At 35.8% G+C, this 22734-nt stretch overlaps 1 protein-coding gene across 6 annotated transcripts in view; it reads right to left on the bottom strand.

The window, feature by feature from the left end:
• Positions 1 to 21723, bottom strand: part of LOC143211394 (uncharacterized) — a 347400-nt gene extending 325677 nt beyond the window's left edge. For 3 of the 6 annotated variants that reach the window (XM_076429034.1, XM_076429035.1, XM_076429032.1), the window contains exon 1: positions 21089 to 21721. In XM_076429034.1, coding sequence (XP_076285149.1) covers positions 21089 to 21268 — 180 coding nt within the window. In that variant the 5' untranslated portion in view covers positions 21269 to 21721. Of the gene's footprint in view, positions 1 to 21088 lie in introns of all 6 variants that reach the window. The other 3 variants (XM_076429033.1, XM_076429037.1, XM_076429036.1) reach the window with 3 other exon arrangements.
• Between the last annotated feature and the right edge of the window lie 1011 nt (positions 21724 to 22734).

Below are 22734 nucleotides of genomic sequence, written 5' to 3' on the forward strand. Positions count from 1 at the left end.
AACTCCATTTTCTCAAAAACTGGACGTATAGGAAAAAAATGAAAAACAGATTTGAAATCAGCGCAGAAAACTCTGTAAGAATTGCATAGTGGGAATCGAAATACTTTTAAAAAGTTGAAATTTGTTGGACAGTGTTATTAATTAATTAAGTAATTAATATCTATCCATAGAAAAAATATTGACGGATTTCCTTGTCAAATTTGAGTAGTTGTTTCGAAAGAAATGGATATACTGAATCTGTTTTTTTTTCAAGTCTTATTCTACTTTTCATAAATTTTATTTACAAGTTACTGTTTAATTATGATATTTGATTCTTCAATTTGTTTTCTATTATTTCTGTCGGAAGTGTACAACACTGACATAAAAAAATATTTACGAAATTTACTGTTAGTTATTGATCATCAAATCGAATAAATCTTTCAAAATAGTTACAACAATTAGTTTTTGTAATTATTTGTTCGTTGAATCCATGGAAGAATGGATAAAGCGTTTATAATATCAAGATCAGACACATTTACTACGTGTGCTGAGGTGATGGCGAGGACGAAGACGTTATTTATATCTCTATGCTATGTTGTAAACAATTACAGGCCACCTTGTCCCATATATGGAGTGTGATTCTTATGTCTACAATTATCTTCTCTGTGTTCAAGTTGAGAGACTCCTGTATTTAGGTTTAATACTCTTTTTTTTTAGTTTTTTTGCTTATTTTACGTCGCTTTGTGAACTCCTATTCAGGAGCAGGCTTGCCATATTCCGCGCGTGCCAGGCCCCTTACCGCTGCGCCCCTCGCCACGGTACTAAGCTGAGCCCACCCCACTCTTTCCACTACACTGACGCGTACCGCGTGGAGCAAGCTAAGTTAGCGGTACGCGTCAGTGTTAGTGGGAAGAGTGGGGCAGGCTCAGCGTAGTACCGTGGCGAGGGGCGCAACGGTAAGGGGCCTGGCACGCGCGGAATATGGCAAGCCTGTTCAGGAGTTATTTCGCGACGGTTCAACACTCTTTTAATGTCCTTACTATGTATATTTAATTATTATAAATTATTTATTGTAAATGCATAATGTATTTAAAATGTATAATGTATTTCTTATAAATGCATAATGTATTTATTAAAAATGCATAAAATCCGCAGTCTAATCATTACATACATTCTAATAAAAATCGGCCAAAATATGACATAAAAGATGCGGAATGTGAAAATCTACAGAAATTGTCAAACAGAAATTCGATGGGGTAAATAGTTCAGAAGATATTCGAGCAAAATGAGTTTGAAATAGCATAAATATAGTATGCAGAAAGTGGTGGGCAAGAAACTGAAGGTTATGTAAAGCCATTGAAGGAGAGAGCTTGGAGAGAGACGTTATAATCCTCCTTGGAGATTCACCCTTGTCAATATCTTGCCGGCAGTACAGTGCTCCTAAACAATTCATAGACAGAAGCATATCCGTTTCTGTATTATTGTCATTAGTCCGTCACAGTCAACGACCAGAAATAATTAGGTTCCTGTTAGACGCCTGTACATCGAGTCAAGCAAGTAGACTTGAATATCGTTTACCTATATCAATCTAACCGCGTTAGGTTGCATTCTAGCAGCTCTATCAGCATTCATGAAAACAGAAGTTATTCCAAACAAAATATTACTTAATCTTGTATAATTTTAAAATTTTGCAAAACGATGTACATATTGGATTTTATGGAATGTTACCACTAGACTCCGGAAGTGTATGTAAAATAAAAAGTTTTGTTCATTAATTGCAAGACATGCCCAGATAGCACACGACGTCTTAAAGACGGCCATTTTACGTTTATTATAGGTCTGAAAGTTTTATGTCCTAAAAAGACGTCTTTTTAAGACCATAAACAGTGTGGTTTTTATACATATATGTATAGCCATAATCTATAATAGCAATAAGTATTAGCATTGGAATTATTTGTTCGAGTGAGTGTTTTTGCTTCAATTTCAATTTTTATTGTGATTTTAATTGTATTGTGATTTCAATTTTTATTGTGATCTTAATTCTAATTGTAATTTCAATTTTTATTGCGATTTTAATTGTATTGTGATTTCAATTTTTATTGTGATTTTAATTGTAATTGTAATTTCAATTTTTATTGTGATTCCAATTTTTATTATGATTTTAATTGTAATTGTAATTTCAATTTTTATTGTGATTTTAATTTCAATATTTATTGTGATTTTCATTGTTATTCTAATGTTGATTTTTATTATTTTTATCGTGATTTTCATTGCAATTATTATTTTTATTACACTTTTTACGTCAATGCCACACGCGTTCTTCTAATAAAGCTACTTATTGGTTTAACTTTAAACTCGTTTTGGTCGAAATCTATTTTTACTGTGCCCTTTTTTTAATTTATGTAATTCAGGAGACGTTCGGGAGACGTTCGTAGGACATTCGAGACATCTTTTTGCTATCTGGGTCGTCATTAACTAGTTCTTAAAAAACGGAAATTTGCACTAAAATTACAATTTATTGCAAGCAAAAACATTCAAATTAATTAGGAAGTTTATCCATACATAATAATTTTTAACGAGTATAAAACAAAATGGAAGCTTTAACGAACTTTATCGGTTTGTTACTATTTATTACAAAATTGCAAACATAATTAGCAACTGTCTGTTTAAAAGAGAGGGACATAAATATTCATTATTTAGTCGTGCAACATCGCCCGCATCTTGATGCGAATTCAGTATTCTCAGAAATAAACCAGCACGCGATAAACAGTCTGTTGCGCGTTTTCAATTAGTTCAATTGTGATTTTCGTTCCAAATCAGTGTGAATAATACGAATTAATGAAGCGTGTTTTTACCGAAGCTGGAGATCATATGAAAATGATCATTTCCATTTATTAATCAAACAAATTTATACGAGCAATAATGCACTCTGATCACGCTCTGTGCAAAGATTTGCAAATGAAACAATGTGGGTCGTTGTTGACATGCATTAATTAGAGCAACGATTCATGATCGGGTCTACTGATTCGACATTATAATTATAAAGAGTTGTAATATTTCTTCATAAGCTCAAAATTATTGAAAATTTAATAACGTTTCCTTTTTTTTAAAATACAGTTTTATTCCGATATAAGACGGACTTTCGTCGCATTTCGGATGAGAGTACCTATGCGGTTCGATTATGTTGCTGATCGACTATTTTACGCTGCTTTTAAAAACAACAATTAAAATCGATAAGGTCAGCATTATTAACCGCGTTGGACTGCTTCTCATTTGTTATATTTTATTACAATATTCTCAATTTCCGATGTCGTTTTATAATGAACAACAATTTGTTCATAAATATTTATGAAAAATCATTACAAGGATGGTAATGTTTTATCGACATCAGTTTTTCAGTCGTGGAAATGTAATTTAACAAATATTGATCATAATAGTAAGTTTGAAATTATTGAAGATTTGATGACTTTTTCGTATTTTAACCCTCGGTCTCCTGCGATATTTCACTAATACAGTTTTATTCCGATATAAGACGATGGCTCGGGACCGACTTTCGTCGCATTTCGGATGAGAGTACGCTGTATTTAAAAACAACAGTTAATTAAAATCGATAAGGTCAGTGTTATTAAACTTACCAACATGAATTAATTTATTTAACCGCGTTGGACCGCTTTTCATTTGTTATATTTTATTGCAATATTCTCAATTTCCGATGTCCTTTTATAATAAACAACAATTTGTTCATAAATATTCATGAAAAATCACTACAACGAAGGCAATGTTTAATCGACACCAGTTTTCCAATCGCGGAAATGTAATTTAACAAAAATTGATGAAAAATAGAGGAACTTAAATTGGCAGAGATTGATCGCTTTCAATTCAATCGAAAACTTCGACATTTAATTCGATATAGAATGTGTCACAGATCATTAATAAATGTCAAAACCGACCGATAGTGCTGTGACGGTTAAAAATTTGTCCCGAAGGGAACGGAAATAAAAAAAATGTAGTAATTGCGTCAGCAGTATGATTCGTTTAATAAAATATGAACGACATACGAGAACGTGCAATAACATTTGTTCACGCATCGAAAACTCCTTTGACACTTCGTTGTATTTAGAAAATCATAAAATTGTGGCAATAGATTAACATAATGTGTCTGGACGTACATTTTTGAAATCACAATATGAAATGAACGATTTTTAATGAAATTCAATATTCACAGTCACGGCGACATATGCCAATCAATTTTAAAGATGGACAGAGTGGTCGAAACAAACAGTGAAGCTGTACTTTTCATCTGTTGCGATAAGATTGATATTCGTAGTGGAAAAAATTAAATGATTCAGACAGATTTACTTTCCGTCAGATGCATTTGTAATATGCGATTGTACAACCTCCCAAATAAACTATATCTCTATTGCATGTAAAGCGGTACTTTCCATGTGATAATTGAAAATTTAATTGGCTGCAAACTACTCGAAGTTAATGTCAAATGAAAATGAAGAAACGATGCATAAATTGCGTGTTTAATAATCATTTCAATTAATTACGATTAGCCCACACGTACACTGTTTCGTACGACGTAAGCTATGTTGTATACCAACGATAAGATTCTCTCTAGCATTAGTAATCACTCATGTAATCTAAACGTTTCAGTTCGTCTCTCTATCTTCAGTTCGACATTCCATCTACCATTACTCATCTTTGAACCTCATCCCCATGATTCATCCCTTACTGACCATTAGACCTAAAACAACCCCCACTTTACAGAACCCAAAACCTATATCTCCTGCTGATTTCTTCCTCTCGCGAGCATTCTTTTCTCAGGCTTCATTCGCTTCCGATCAGTCTCTTACCGAGTCTTGTCTAGACTACTAAGATCTTTTGTATTACGTCCGTAGTTTGTATTTCGTTTAGAAATTGTACTTAATAAATATACTTATATTGAGTATCCGGAATACAACAGCTATAACCAACAAAAACATCCTGTAAACAGGAGCCATCAAACCAAATACGGCCAAGTTCGTTAGTTCAGAAATGCCTCTTGCAGTACTGAAAAAAGCGTTTGCAAAAAATTAGTTTAAAAGAACGCTATTTAATTTTTAATGAATTACATGCAGTGCTAAATTATTTAAACTTGGCCGTCACTTTTTAAACCAATGGCCATAAAAGGTGTTAGGTAGCGGCCAAGTTTGAATAATTTAGCCCTCCATGTAATTCATTAAAAATTAAATAGCGTTCCTTTAAACTAATTTTTTGCAAACGCTTTTTTCAGTACTGCAAGAGGTATTTCGAAACTAACGAACTTGTCCGTATTTTGTTTGATCTCACAACTTTTTACGGCCATAGGAACTTGGCTCCTGTTTACAGGATGTTTTTGTTGGGATTTCATCAATTTTTGTTGAAATTTCATCAATTATCAAGTAGGTATCAAAGATTAACACTCTGCCGGCGAATTAGAAGCCAACTTTAGTTAACAATGGAAACAATATTTTGAATAATGGTACAGCAATTTTTAGTGGTGACCCAGAGTCACCACTCGAGTGCTAAGAGTTAAAGTTTGAACAGTGCGGCACAATTGCGTATACCCGATATTTCCATTTCCGACCTGACACCTGTAAAACAATAATTGATTGTTAGAGATTAATTAAGAACGTCTGCGTCGTCTGGTGGTTTCAGCGATTCGTTAGGCTCGTTACAATCACATCAATGTCCCTTGTGCGATCTTCTATTTTTCGACACCGTGAAAATCGATCGTTATCACCGCTATATCGGACAAAATAATGACGCGATAATCCGATGAGACTGCTAGACGATAACAATTCGGTCCAATCGCAGTAAAGCGAAACTGTTTTAACCGATCTCTATTTAGAGTGCTTGTGAAATTACCGTACTCCTTTAATAGACAAAAATAAATGTAATTCAATTTCTGGGAAAGAAAATTATCAAAGCTGAGAGATTGTTGCCTTAGGCGCTAGTAATGAACGTGTTAAAAAATTAGAAGATTATTTTATTTTCGAAGTTGTCCCATAACAAATGTATGAATATTTGTATGTATTTTAGTACTACAGCAAATCCTCTATAAACTCAAAACGGCTGTACACGATAAACGCAAAAAAATATCCCCTCCACTGTAGTAATCTGATCTCGGGTCGGGTATATCGGTGTGAACTACTACTAATGCGACGCGGAGAGTCGTAGTTGTCGGCACAGTTCAAAGGCCCGTGCGGCCACACAATGTAACACCAATATTAAATCTTTTTTATTATTACTTATTTTTTTAGGAAACTTTCACCAATATATTTGTGACATTCTTCTGATTCTATTTCTCTTTCTATTTCTATTTCAATTCTAATTTTAATTCTAACTTCAAGTCAAATTTCAATTCTAATTTCAATTCTATTTCAATTACTTTCGAAGCTATTCAAGATAATTGATTTGAATGGAACACCCTATAGATCACATTGTTTTAAGCACTTTAGTTTAACCTTATAACCGGATGACTGTCGATAAAACAAGTAAAACCGATATGATACGAATACTATGACACAATAAAAGAAATGTTTGTTGAATTAAGAGAAAAAATTAAAAGTTTCTGAAAGATGATAGAGTCAAATGACTGAAACGAGTTACAATTCGTCATCTCCGGTGGACGAGTTAAAAGTTAAAACAGATAGAAGTTAAATGCTGCGAATGTAAGCCATCGTATACTTTCACGGGCGATAGTAGTTTTTCTTAATCAGGTACGAATAATTACACCAATTAAACGGTCGCATTCCGACCGTTCGCAAATAAGAGTCTTCCTAAGCATTTATCATTCCTCGAAATAAAACTTTATCTTATAAATTGCTTGGTTCCTTTATAATGCCGCGATTTAACTTGCTTAAAGTGTTGGGCTTATTAACATAAACGCGCTCTCCCGGCTAATTCCAACAAAAAAACACAAGCTTACCAACGCAGGCTAACTCACTAGCAATTAACGCTTGAATACAGGGCATAAACGGAGCATTTGTAGTATTAAGGTCAAACTAAAATTGTCTCCGAGCTGAAATAATTGGGCAAGTACGTATCTATTTGAAATGCTGCAAGTTGAGCTTAATTTCTAGAAAAGAAGATACTTACTGCGAAAGTTATCCGCAACGTAATATACGATTTTTCATAATGCAGTTGTAACTCATTAGGGAGGAGATTTCCTCCCTAAAATCATTAAGGGAGGAAATAACATCAATTTAGTTCCTATTTCTTGTAATCTATGTAGACAATTTCTATTTTACATAAAGATCCGCAGTCTAATTGTAACATGTTAATGTTAACACATTACCGACTGGTGATTGTTGCATAATTTTGATAAATCTATGGTACAAGGCTAAACACTTTTTAATGGAACATTGAATAGCAACAGCAATTTTCATTGTGGACTAACAAGTCACCCTCAATAACGTCATCTAATAGTTTCATTTGAGATTGCAATGTAAAAGAAAATTTCTATGCTTCCCTCTGGTACAGCACAATTATTGAAAATCCTATTATGTAATAGGCTTCCGGTAGGTAAAGTGTTAAACTGAATATATTCAGTGAATTGTGGTCCACGTTACATATTTATTTCTTTTATACATAGTTTTGCATCCACTGCGAATATAATTGAATAATAATTTTAAGTTTTACAACAACTTTAAATCAGACTATAATCTGATAATGTAACTCGAATATAGGGTAGAGCGACACACAGATATAATCTTGAACGTAATATCGCATTCATAAATCTATTGTCAACTGCGAGCAGCTGTTAGCGATATATGAATCCTGTTTTTAGGTCCTGTATATGACACTAGATTAATTCTGTCCTGATGCACCTAACCTCTTTATCTCTTGAATTATCATCCTTACTTTTTGCTACAGTGTTTATTCGAAACATTTCTGAACTGTTCAACGTTTAGATGGCGGAGCTCGGGTCCATTTTAACCCACTATTTCACAGGATTTTATATCCCACATTTTATCCCACTATTTCTACGGATTTTATGCATTTATGAGAAAAATGAGTGGGTAAAATTTCAAGTAGTGAAGAGATTGCAAATATTTAAGGATGTCGATAGATTATTTTCAACTCTACAATTTTTAAATAGTCGAAAATATTTATTATTTTCCTCCTGTTTCTTACAGTCTATGAAGAAACTTTTTATTTTGCATAAAGATCTGCAGTGTAGTCATTATGCAATTGTTCAACTACTAACAACTAATTTAAATCGGGGACTGGTTCAATGGGTCCCATGGAAATCACCGACACAGATTTCTCCGACACGGTTTTCGCCGACAACATTTGTCCGACAACACCTTTAACCGACAACAAATTTGATCGACAACGAATTTGATCCACAACGACTTGAGACACGGTATGACAATAGTGTATGATAATACTTTATGATAATACATATGATAATACATACTGTGGTCGTCTTAAGTTGTTGTGGATCAAATTCGTTCTCAGTCAAAATCGTTGTCGGTTAAAGGCGTTGTCGGCCAAAGCTATTGTCGGACAAATCTGGAGTCGGAGAAATGTTGTCGGCGAAAACCGTGTCGGTGATTTCCATGGGACCCGGTTCAATTTGGTGTAATAAAAAACATTTACGAGTCTAGATAAACTACTTTTTAAAACTATAATTAAGAGAACCAAAAAATATCTTCCTTACTTTCCTAATTCATATAATTGACACCGATCTACAAAACGCATTTTAAACATTTTCAATGCAGGCTCACATAAACATCAAGTTGTAGAATGCAGCTTTTAGTATTTTCTTTACATCTCCGACCAATTGCAATTTTCTAACCCTTAGCTCTTGAGTGGTGGCTCAGAGTGCTGTGCCATTATTCAAAATGTTGTGTACATTATTAAATATGCTGGTACCTGACCAATTACTAAACATTTAAGTATTGTATGAGGTATTACAATCGGTTTCATGTTCATAGAAAGAAAACAATGAATATAGAATGGAATTATTCTCTAGGTCGGCAGAAATGTTTAATTTTCGAGTTAAAATAGCTCCGAGTGCAAAGGGTTAAACTATTTCTTCTAACTTCTGAAATAAAATCCAAGCCGTATGGTGCAATATTAAAAAAGTTGTCGTTTTTTAAAGAACGTCCGAATATTAATACAGTAGCTGTCACTATACACCAGTTTAAATATTCATGCTTCAGTATGCACAAATAATTCCGTCACCCATATCGGGTAACACGGCAGTCAACATGTTAAATAGTAATCGAAAGAGAAATAAATTGTATTACTAATCTATAGACTGCGGATTTTATGCATTTATGACAAGAAGGGGTACGTACAATTTAAAACAGTGGAGGTGTTGAAAAGATTTAAGGCCACCAATGTAAATACTAGTTTCACCTTAATAAGATAATTTAATTAAAAGAAGAATGAAATTTTTATTTGATTCCTGTGCCTCTCAATCAATGCAAACATTTTTTATTTTGCATAAAGATCCGCAGTCTACTAATCTATTAGGTCACGAGTGAATGTAATATTGTTTTAAAGAAACTTACTAAGAGAAAATAACTATAACTATAAATAGCACACTTTTAACTCTTTGCACTCGGAGCTATTTTAACTGGAAAATTAAACACTTCTTCCGCGACCCAGAATAATTCCATTTTATATAATTTTTTTAATTTTATGGATACAGGTTTTGCACTCCAAATTCACCCTTTTGCACAAATCGATTTCACCCTTTTATAAATCAAATTGCAAAAAGTGCTTTCATTAAGAAAATTTATTTGATCAGGAAATATATATATATATATATACAGACACTGTTTTCACACATTACAAAGTTAATGAATTGGTAATTAGTTTGAAATAAATATTTCATCTGCATTTTTGCAATAAATAAAATTTTCAATTTCTTAACAATTAATTTACATTGGATTCGATATCATTTGCAAAAAACTTACTTAAAAATACTTTATTTGCAAAGGGATGAAATTGGTCTGCAAAAGGGTGCATTTAACTTACAAAAGAGTGAATTTGGAGTGCAAAACTTGTATGAAATTGATATAATATTTCATACAATACTTAAATGTTTATACCAATATATTTAGTAATCTAAACAGTATTTTTAATAATGACTAGAATGTGGATCTTTATGCATTTATGACATCTGAAAGTTTTCCAAAATTCCTGGAATGTAAAATTCGATAGAATTAATTACGATTTTTATTTATTCCAGATCTACAAAAGATAATACCACTGAAAACAAGATTTTATTTAATTCCACTTTTTTAAAATTTACCTAGAAAAATTCAAAATTGCATAAACATCCGCAGTCTAATAATGACATAGCAATTTTTATTGGTGACTCCGACGAGTCACTCGAGTACTAAGGGTTAAGAAGTAATGACATTTGCGGGTAGGGGTAATGTGTGCCAAGTTAAATGGAAAATCGGAGTTTAAGCACGTTTGATTCACACCAGCATTTTAACAGCTGATACGTGCCATCCATTTACAATTCAACCATTACACGACCCTCTGCATATGCTCACTAGTTGAGACAAATGACAAACGTAACCGATTGCATTCGCCGCCGATAGATAGCAATGCCAGGATTCACTAATATCGTAATATTTCATATTAGGCATGCATTTCGCATTAGAGCTGCTCGACCTACGCATATAATGCGCTATCACTTTGTCACGAACTGCAGCTGATTTAACACTAGATATACGGTGCACTAAAAGTGATTATTTTATATAACATAAAAAAAATGAGAAGAGAGATTCTATTTATTTTAGAGATCCCATTTTTCAGTTTCAACATCAATGTCAACATCAATTTTTCAAATTCCACTTCACTCTTTCAATTTCCACTTCCATTTTTCAGTTTCAACATCAATTTCTCATTTTCAACATCAATTTTCCAATTTCAATTTGAATTTTTCTGTTTTAACATCAATTTCTCAAATTCAACATCAATTTTTCAATTTGAACTTCAAATGCACGTAGAAGGTCCCCCTTTTCGATTTTCCGCTTATATCTCGGAAATTATGGGTCCTAGCGATAAGACCATTCTATACAAAATTAAAGGTGACAAAATGTGCCATAAGATTGGCTGCATTCAGTTTTTCGCTTTCTCGCATAGTTTTCGAGATATCCGCTTACAAAGTTCAGTAATTGTGCTGAAGAGTTAGCTAGTCAAATAAGGCAAAAATTTCTTTTTCACAATTAGTGAACTTTGAGCGCAGACATCTCGGAAACTATGCGAGATAGCGAAAAACTGAATGCAATCAATCCTGTAGTACATTTTGTCAGCTTTAATTTTGTATGGAATGGTGTTATCGCTAGGACACATAGTTTCCGAGATATAAGCGGAAAACCGAAAAAGTACACCGCTCACCTTCTAAGGAGTAGGGACTTTTAGTATGTTTACTTCCTAACTAGTCCAAACAAAGTCCCAAAGTTAAAAATTGTGTTCCCTCCATTTCCCTCTACACCTCCCTTCATTGACAAGACTAATCTAAAACGTTCGGTTGAAGTGCAGCTCGTTTCTCATCGTAGTTGTAATTCCCACCGCAGTAATGGGGACATTCCTAGTAATGTTGGTGTCGCAGTAATGAGCTCCTCCTTCACTTTAATGTACGTAATGCCGAGATCTTAATTTTTTTTATTAAAAAGGCAAGAGAAGTTCCTTTTCATATTTTTATTGTATCAAAGTAAGTATCTGAATAATAATGGAATTTTCTTCTATTCAATTTAAAGCAATAGAAAGAAAGTGCAATGATGTAAAAACAGTCCTTTGGTGATCGAGATAGAAGAAAAATGGCCTTATTTTTGCCATTTATGAAGAATGTGTCCTGAGATTATGAAAATATGAAAACACTTTTGTTTGCCTCGCTAACGAGGATACATTCTCATTGCAAAATATTTATTTTTAGGTATTTTAATCTCATTGCGAAGAAAATACTACTAAAACGAACAACCGCAGTAATAGGCACATTTAGCCTACGGTCGTATTAGGTTCCTGTATACGAAATTTCGAATTTTGGAATGCAAATGTTAAAAATGTGTCTGGATCAAGAAATATTATTAATTATTGATGTAAATGGTTGTTATGTTGAACCTTTTCTGCATTAAATAAAAGCAAACGACTTATTACGACAGTGATGGTGGCTTAGAATTATTTAAATTGAAGAATTTGCTAGACTATTAACTTTTCGACCTAAGAGTAAATCAATACTTTTTTACAAGTAATGTCGAGCTGCATCCATTGTTGGATTAACACTAAACCTACCAACACCGGTGAAAATGATCGGTTCCAGGTATTTTATTTTACAATTAGAAAAGTAATAAAACTGATTTCATAAGAAACGATTGTATACATAGATATCTTGAGTAGTCCACGTGGGCAAACTTTACTTTACCGGACTCAAAATTAGTACCTTTCTTCTACAAATTATGGTGTATTTGGTATGTAATCCAGTAGTTTCGATCCTCTAGGATCAATAGTTGAGGAGCTATGGTCGCTTAAAGTTGAGCAATTTTGACAGGTAAGGGAGCCGGCATATTGGTTTGTAGAGACGACCGCGAGCCGCTTACCTTGCCGCCTCCGCGCCTCCACCCCTCGACATAATCCTAACCAACTCGGTAAGCGGCGTGCGATCGTCACTACAAACCAATATGGCGGCGCCCTTACCTGTCAAAAATGCTCAACTTTAAGCGATCATAGCTCTTCAACTATTGATCCTAGAGGGTTGACACTTCGATTTGCATCCGCGCCGGGTACAATCTACTGGATTACGTACCAAATACATCATAATTTATAGGAGAAAGGCACAAATTTTGAGTCTGGTAAAGTAAAGGGCAGCCGTGCACGTATTACAATAGGAGCCGCACAAAGTCTAAATAAAATCAATCTTGTCATTTTACCAGGGAACATGTACCAGTTGCTCTTTAGACTTGGTAGGTTTAGTGTTAGGGTGCGCTTACAGTGGCCCGTTTTCGTCCGGTTTGGCCGACGCGTCGGCCAAGAGCGGTATTTGGGCTGAAAACCTGGCCAAAAATATTTTCTTGTTTTTTCTACGTTATACAGTTAGTTCATGAATAAAAAAGTCATTTCTAACTATACATATACTAGTGATAATAAGTACATTTATGGGTCTTCATATGTAAAACTAAGGCGTAGGGCAGCGTCAATTGACGCTGGTGGAATAAGGCTGCTACAATTTATATAGGCAGCTACGAATAAAAAAAACTTTTTCAATGCAATAGAAAATTGTATTTGTTATAAAAAAAACCATAAAAACTGTAAGAAAAAGTTAAAAGTTTACAAATAAACTTCTTAAAAAAAAGAATAAAAATGATCAAAAACGAATTAAATCTTACAAGTATTGTAATAGCTATTAAAAATTCACACACAATGACAAATTTTCAGGACTATCTGTATGGGGTTGGGAATCTGTATGGGGCTAGAAAAAATTATTTTATACTTTTTAGTCCGTCTTAAAAACGTGGTATATTTTAAAAATAATTTTTTTATTTAAATAATTATTAAAAAATTTTTTTATTTATATAATTTGTACTGTCATCCAGTTCTGTGCTATGTTTATGTGTATATATAAAGTTTCAAGTCTCATCGGGAAGTTAGTTTAAAGTCAATTGCAAACTTTGTACCGAACAGACAGACAAGAAAGCGAGATAATAAGAACATAGTAATAAAAAGGGGCTATATTTGGAGCTTTATTTTTTTTTAATGTGAAAACTTTTTTGCGGTATACTAATTCTAGATATCCTGAAGTTTAACACCTCGTAACTTTTATGCCGTTGCGATGAGTTGCATATGTTTAAAAACACTAATTTATGCAAGAAAGTCATGAAAATCCAAGAGCTCTTAGTCAGGCTTGTAGATCGGTAAAAACACGTATAAAAACAATTTTAACATTGATAAAAATATGATTAACGTATTGTGCATACCTTCTGTAACAATATCCATCACAAACTTCTCCATAAAGATCATTTTCAACGTAAAAATTATCACAGGAAAAAGATGCGTACGAACGGAGTGCTGCGATCAAAAACGTGTGTATCGAACAAGTGCTATGTTCTAAGTACAGGCACGAGTGACTGCTTGGGTAAACACAACTAAGGAGTGCACCACGTGATGGCATGTTTATTTATCTATTTTGGGACGCAACCACAACTCTCTATGTAAATTTTTCTAATTTTCATTTTTGGCCAGGTTTTCAGCCCAAATACCGCTCTGTGCGGCGTCGCGTCTGCCGAAACGGGTCCACTGTAAGCGCACCCTTAAACTTGTTTGCCTCGCCAACGAGAATACATTCTCATTGAATTGTACAAATTTATTCAAGGCAAAATATCTATTTTTTCGTATTTCAATCTCATTGAGAAAAAGTACCGCAGTAACAGGTACATTTACCCTATCTTCTTAGACAAGTCTAACAAATATTTATGGAAAGTTTCGTCAAAATCGGAATGTATCAATTCCCCGACGTTCCCATGCGAGTTTTACGATCGCCGGGTGACGTAGCGAAGCGTCCTCGCGAGGGTTAAACACGCGGGACGTTCGTCGAAAATAAATCCTCGGTGTCTCTGTTCGATAACTGAAAATCGCGTGGCGAGAGAGAACGGACAGCGTGACGCACGGTTCCGCGAGGAATCGTCCGGCGCGGCGGCGGCAGCGACGGCGGCGGAACGATGAAAAATACTTTTCGAGCAATGCGATTTTATTGGAATCCGACCGCTAAAAATATCAACGATGGGGGTATCTTCTGACGGAAGGTCGTATAATCTCGCGGCGAGAAATTTTCTACTCGCGCCGATAGGACGGTGAAATTCCTTGCTGCGTAATTCCATTTATTGGAATTCAAGCGTGAAAAGATCAACAAAAAGGACCCCTCGACGGGGAAAATGGAACAGACTTCTCTCTCTCTCTCTCGCTCTCTCTCCCTCTCTCGATAAAACTGACCCACATTCGATCGCGGGAAACGAGTCTTCGAGTGCATCATTGAGGCGCACCGAGCACTTATTCGAAAGACGAGAGGATGACACGCTGAGTTACGAGCTTCGATTCCAGGTCGTGCACTCCTATTCAGCAAAAAAAAGAAGTAGTGAAAAAGAAAAAAAATGGGAAGAGGCTGGGGCGGAGAAGGGAGAAGAAGAAACGAGAACTCCTCGAGCAGTAATCACGATTAATTAAAGGCTTTAAACTAACTCGAGTTCTTACGGTTCCCATGCCCTTTATGACACTTTCAATGGTCGGCTCGCCTTCGTGCCACCTTTCAGAGGATTTCTCCGGAATTACCGGTATCATTGTTTATCAAATTTCCAGCGATAATTATCGATCCCGGGGTGGCGCGCCCGCGCGCGGACCTTATTAAAGAATAATTCTCCTTCTCGGTGTTAATCAGTCGTCCGGGAATTGAACTTTTCTATTTTTTACTCTTTTTCGTGTCGTCGCTTCGTGCTCGAGACCCGGCGGAAGGAACAATTTTTAAACGAATTACAACGGAACTTTCGAGCAGTTTAACTGCTGAAAATCTAGCTGATGGAAATGAAAGCTTCGTGGTTCCGCGTGTAACACGTTACCGAAAGAAAGATACAGTCGCCGCGGAAAGTATGTTGACACGTCTCAAAAATGCGTATTTACTATTTTAAATCAATAATTTAGGAATTAATCGGAAATATGTGTTATGTATGTTATTTAACGTAGTACAAACTAGTATGTGTAGCATCAAAGATGACGTAAAGTTTATAATAATGACAGAAAAAAATTAAATAACTTTTTTATCGATCGCGGAAAGTATATTGACAGCATTGAAAATTCGTAATTGAGTGTATTCTTAACAATAAAACGATATAATTAATACGAAGTTTGATACCCTTTGTTTCTTCAAGTTGTCTAGGCATACTTTCAAACAATTTATTTATAACATTTTCGTCAATACTATTCGAAGCACTCAGTTGTGCTTGTTTAAAGACTGATTTATTATTCCGAAATTTCTCGCTTACACTTCGATCTAACAATAAGTGATCCCACAGGTGATCAATTAAATTCAAATCGGGACTTTGAGGGGGCAATGGTAACAATTGAATATTATTTACACTGAAATATTTCGTCGCTAGTTTGCATTTATGTTTGGGGTCGTTTTCTTGCTGGAAGATATACATAATCACCGTGGATGTTCATTTTTATTATCGAATACCCTCCCAGCAAGAAACGAGCTCGATTTTCGACAAGAGAAACTTGTATACAATTATTTATTTTACAAAAGTATAATTTCCAGAAATGAAATTTACGACAAAAACAATTGTAATAAAAATAAAAAGAAAACAATATTTACATCCAATTATAAACATTAACATTCTCGACTTCAAGATTTTGTTTTGCCCTAACCGCAAAGGCTACACACGTTATTCTTACGCGGAAAGATTCAGTAGGCACTAGACTGCGGATCTTTATGCAAAATAAAAATATTGTGCATCGATTGTGGGAACCAGTAGTTAAATAAAAATTAATTTTACTTCTTAATAGTGTTCTTACGGTGAGAACAACGTAACAATATATATATTCTTGGATATTTCATATTCTTCACTGTTTTATATTACATCCAGTTAATTTCTTCATAAATGCATAAAGATCCGCAGTCTAGTAGGCACTCTTGATTACAACAACGTAACTTTCTACGACATTACTAGACAGCGAATCTTCATGCAAAATAAACATTCTTCACCCGAATTGCAACAACCTGGCGTGAAATAGAAATTTACTTTATCTCTTAGTAGAATTATTTCTGCAAAGGAAAAAGTGACTTGAAATAGCCTCGGGAATCATCCCTTTCGAGGAAGTAAAATATTTTTCCACTTGTGTGGTTGTTTTAATGAAAATCTTTTCGCAATCACGTTGCCAATAAGCTTGGGAACTATTGCTTCGGGCAATAAACTAAATAGGAGCACGATCGATGATATGTAATATCAAGGTAAATTACCCTATTACCATTTACCCTATGATTTATTTTCGATACGAACATATACAGTCAGTCTCATAATTAATGGCGCACACTATAGATTAGAATGACGTTTTTGTAAATGAACCGAACGAGTTCAATTTTAGTACCAAGATAGATGGACTAGTTTACTAGAATTACGAACAAAATAGAAAAAGTTGTTTTCTACAAATTTTCTTTTTGAGATTGCAATGAAAATTGAATAAATATATGTTTTGTACATTTACATATAAGTTATGTACACGCGGAAAATTTCATCAAAATCGGTGAATTCGTTTACGAGTTATAAACGATTAAAAATGGTGGACAGTTCTTGACGATTTTTAATCAAATTTTATCGTTCGATCCTATTCGATGATTTTTACCATTTGTAGTCGTTTTAACTCGTACACCATTTAATCAGTTTCGATTAAATTTTTTCAGCATTTACATACTGACATAACTTACGTGGATGTAAAAACACATTTTTCAAATTCTCGTTATAAGCCAAAAGTTGTAAAAAGGAACTTTTTCAATTGTTTTTCTTATTCAGAATAAACGCACATTTCCTAAAATTTAATTTTTAGATTTCCAATATAGCCCCACATAAAAAAGTTGTTGTTTACAACTTGTAGTATTTTCTATGTAACTCCGACCAATTCCAGATTTTTTCAAAATTTTTTTAACAACGTGTTGATATTTCCACATTCTTTTGGTGTTTTAATTTACACCCTTTCTTTAGTGATTTGATTAAATTGTACGAAATGTAAAGGTGCTTTTAATTCTTGTAATCTTTTTATCGTATGAAATTACATCCTTCCATGTTGCCATAAATGCCCAAAATGTCGGATTTGATACTCCAGCCTTTTTTGAATATTTTTACAAACTATAAATGCATAAAGATGCGCAGTCTAAAAATAACACTTGCTACGCATTACAAACCATCAATAACAAATTAAATATTCTTTGTTAAACTGTACATCTGTATGCAAACGTTATATTCACAATTATTATTACATATCAATTACATATTTTCACAAACTTGTTTATAGGAACCACAACAGGGAAAAATGTAATTTTGTCAATCAGAAAAATTCAAATAAATTCAGAAATGCACAAAATTCGCAGTCTAGGGACGATTTTTTAAACTACGTATATTTATGAAAAATATATAAATTGTTTGCATTAGATGCAAGCCATAATAACCAAATAGAAATATGTTTATATCTTTAGTGGTTTCATTAAGTTGTACGAAATGTGTTGATGGTATTAAATTCTTTTAATCTGTTTATCGTTTGAAATTACGAAATTACAACCTCTCATTTTACCATAAATGCACAAAATTCGCAGTCTAGGGATGATTTTTTAGACTGCGTATCTTTATGAAAAATGTAAATTGTTTGCATTATTTGCAGGAACCAAATGGGACTTCATTTCTCTCATTCGCAGTTTTTACTAACAATATGTAGTAAACAAAGTGTTGATATTTTCAAATCCTTTTAATTCTTTTTTAATAGTATTTTAAATTACATCTCCTTTCTTTAGTGGTTTTATTAAGTTGTACGAATGTGTGGGTACTAATTAAATTAGATTAATCTTTTCATCGTTTGAAATTACCCCTCCCATTTTGCCATAAATGCACAAAATCCGCGGTCCAGAGATGATTTTTATGAAAAATAAAAATTGTTTGCATTAATTGCAGGAACCAGACAGCACTTCATTTCTCTTATTCGTAGTTTTGCTAACAACAAGTAGTAAACAAAGTGTTGGCATCTTCAATTTTCAGAAGTCTTTTCATCGTTTCTAATCACACCCACTCAAATCTGTCATAACAGTCCAGTCAATGAATGCTCATAAGGAGGGTGTAGAGGGAAATGGAAGGAACACAATTTTTAACTTTGGGTCTTTGTTTGGACTAGTTAGGAGGTAAAGGGGTGCAGGGGGGCACGTTGAAGGTCCCCTTTTTCGGTTTTCCGCTTATATCTCGGAAACTATGCGTCCTAGCGATAAGACCATTCTATACAAAATTAAAGCTGACAAAACGTGCCATAAGATTGATTCTATTCAGTTTTTCGCTATCTCGCACAGTTTCCGAGATATCCGTGCTCAAAAGTTCTCTAATTGTGAAAAAGAAATTTTTGCCTCACGTTTTTTTGCCTTATTTGACTAGCTAACTCTTCAGCACATTTAGTGAACTTTGAGCGCGGATATCTCGGAAACTATGCGCAATAGCGAAAAACTGAATTCGATCAATCTTGTGGCACATTTTGTCAGCTGTAATTTTGTATAGAATGGTCTTATCGCTAGGACGCATAGTTTCCGAGATATAAGCGGAAACCGAAAAAGGGGACCTCCTAACTAGTCCAAACAAAGACCCAAAGTTAAAAATTGTGTTTCTTCCATTTTCCTCTACAACTTTTCGTTGACTGGACTATACCGATAACGAAGAGAATTCTATGAATTTCTATAAGTAAGAGGAACAGATGACTGGAAACTCGTCTACATGGTAATACTAAGAGCAGGCGTGTTGATTTATTCGTGTTCCCGCGGTGTACAATAAGACTGATGTACACGGAGGAAGGGAAGAAGCTGGATCGTATCAATGACTTTAAAAGATTACGTGTTTCTCGGAAAGGTCGCCGCATCCATTCATTCATGAATTCCCGCCTACGTTCCCCGAGCCGTTGGCTGAGCCAGTCCCAGCGATTTCTTTTATTAAATTTGTCAATAATTTATTCGCAACTGCGAGAGCTTCCGGGCGTCATTGAATTGCAAACGTCCGGTGACAAAGGTGAAACGAGGAGGAACGGGCAGAAACTATCACGTGGAGATCGAGAGGGGATCTAAAGAAATAACGTGGACGAACGGGGAGAAATGAGAGAGTCAACTCGAGAGGAAGTCGGATCAGATGATTTCCAAACCACGGAAGTTCCCCCGCAGGCAAGCCAAGAAAATTACGTGAGATCTTCGAATGTAAACCGGACCGGGTGACACAACGGGCGAATCGACGTTTAAATATTAAATATCACTTCACCGTATAATATTCCCTTTGACAAGGGGAATTCGGGAGAATCGAAGCGTACGCGATCGGATTAACCTACGACGGAAGAAACAATGGGGAACGTTAACGGGGCAGTTGTTACAGTTTTTAGCTCCAATAATTCTGTAATTCCGATGAAAAATGTTTCATGGACAGTGGGGCACGCCTCGTTAATTAGCGATAATGAGTGAGCGCTGAAACGAAATTCAAAAGATGAAAAAGCGAGAAGAAAAACGGCAAATGCTTTCCCCACTTCCGCGAGAGAGCAAAACGCGCCCTTTGTCCGCGTAATGCTGGAATAAAGATCAGGTGTGCGGCTGCTGAAAGTTGTTTGACACGAATCGAGTTATATCGATGTTGTGTATCGCGAATAAAACGAGACGTTGAGTTCCCAGTGACTTTTTACGAAAGCTTATCGCAGAAAGGAGAAAACGAACGTATCGCGAGGAACAAAGCAAGTGTGATACGAGGTTCCAGCGTCGGATACGGAGTTATAGAATTTGGTAAATGCCGTTGAAACGAATCAACTGTCCGATAAAACGGAGGGGAGACAGGAACTCGCAGCAGCGCGACAAACTAAATAAAAGAATAGCGTTTTTTTCCGGGTAGATGAGCACTTGTCAAACCTCGACCATCGAGCTCGGGCTATTCATCGCTAATGAAATTGACCAGAGTAACGAGGTTCGGAAAAAACGTCACCCCTGAAACGATTGTCCACGCGTAAACAACGGAACGCATTAGCAGGAGCTTGTCGGTGCATCCGAGCGACGGAAACAGCTATCAGCCGTTCAGGGTGTCTAAATATTTACCCTGAAAGCGTTTTCCCGCGATGCAAGAACAAAAAAATAGGGGGGTAGCAGCTAGCGGGAGAGAAAGTACGACAACGAGTAGGAGGAGGAGGAGGAGGAGTAGGAGGAGGAGGAGGAGGATGGAACTATCAAAACAAACTTGAGGGACGAGGGGGTCAACGGACCCGCGAGAAATTCAGGGTAACGAATGACCGACCGCGGACAAAGGTGTTGTTAGGCAAATGTTAAGAACGTGGGGACTGGTGAGAAAAGTCCTGATACCTGTGGATGATAGACGGCGGTGGTCTTGCCGAAGGGATTGCCATCTGTTCGGATGCCCGGGGTTGGACCCGTGAACTCTGCCTGCAGGTTCCTCGGATTAATCGCGATCTCCGAGCCAGTCTGGGTCTTCCTTGTCCCCTGGGGACCGGCGGAGGGTCCCACGCTCGGGGCCTTCACCATCGTCGTGGCCGCACCCCGCGAGATTCCCGACGAGTTCCTTTGGTCCTTCGGTGTGTACACGCGAGAAAACAAAAATGAGCGCGCGAGAGAGAGAGAGGGAGAGGGAGAAACACACGTAACGCACACGCACCCTTCGCCCGCACCCGAATAACCCGCACCCACGCACGAAACAGACGACGACGAGAGCGTAGCCGAGAACACGCTGCTGCTCTTGGCTGGCCTTAACGCCGGGTTTTATCGATCTGTCCTTCTCTCGTTCTCCCTCGAGGAACGCGAGAACCAAAGAAACAAGCCCCTTGGTCCTGACGGTAGGACCTAGGAGTACCCGAAAAGGTGGCACTCACCACCCAGCGTCCTCGTCGACTATCTCGACGCTCCGTTCCCTCCCTCGCACGTACATCGTCTCGTTCTGTGTCGACCTACCCCGAACTCCCACAGAGAGCAGACGCCAGCGCCAACCCGGACCAACCCCGAACCATCCGAGAGATTCTCTCTCGACGAGAGAGGTCTCGCCGACCAGAAGTTCACCGAATGCCGCGTGATCCTTGGGGTGGTTCAGGCGGGGGCGGTCCGGGGACAATTTCATTCCGCTAATGAATGATGCGTGAATGTTTTCATTAATCCCGACAAGCGGGCAGAGGCGGGGTGCGTAATGTTTCGTTTACAAGAGTCGTTTTAACCGCGGACACGGAATTTAATAATCGGCTCGCGTGGCCTACACCCCTAACGCGCTTCTCGTTCCACCCCCGCGAACCTACGGCACATACACCCCGTGACAATAAGTAGACTGCTGCGCTGATTTTTATGCAACATAAAAATTGTCTGCATCGATTGCGCGAAATATTAACCAAACTGAATATTATTTCTTCCGTAATGATTTCAACCCTCGGACAACGGACGATTTTTATAGCAATATAATTGACAATGCTTTAGGACCAGGGACCAAAAATAACAGTTATTCTAAAATTTTTTACGATGAAAATCATTAATAGAACGTTGATTATTATTGAAATTTACGATAATGTACATAAAATATAAAGAAAAAGAATTTTTAGGATAAAATGTTTTCATGAAAACCGTTCCAATAAACAATTTAAAATATTGATCATGATATTAGTTACATTGGGTTGGCAAGAAAGTAATTTCGGTATTTTTAGGTGCAATGAAATAGAATTTCTTTATTTAAACGATGAACTTTCATCAATAAAATATTTTCTTGTTCATTCTTTTTGACAACAGATTATCGACAAAGAAAATTTTTCATAAAGAAAATCAGATTTTTTCATAATTCTCCTTATCCTGTTAACTTGAAAATTCTGAAAAAATCAGGCATATTTTAGCAATCAGAATGCACATCTATGAATTTTTTCAGAATTTCTAGCTCCGAAACCAAATTTTAAAAAATAAAAATTTTGAAATGTCGATTTCTTCTAGAAATTATGAAATACTAAGTTTATATTGTTACA

Source organism: Lasioglossum baleicum, chromosome 8 (assembly GCF_051020765.1).
Source record: "Lasioglossum baleicum chromosome 8, iyLasBale1, whole genome shotgun sequence".
Taxonomy (NCBI): domain Eukaryota; kingdom Metazoa; phylum Arthropoda; class Insecta; order Hymenoptera; family Halictidae; genus Lasioglossum; species Lasioglossum baleicum.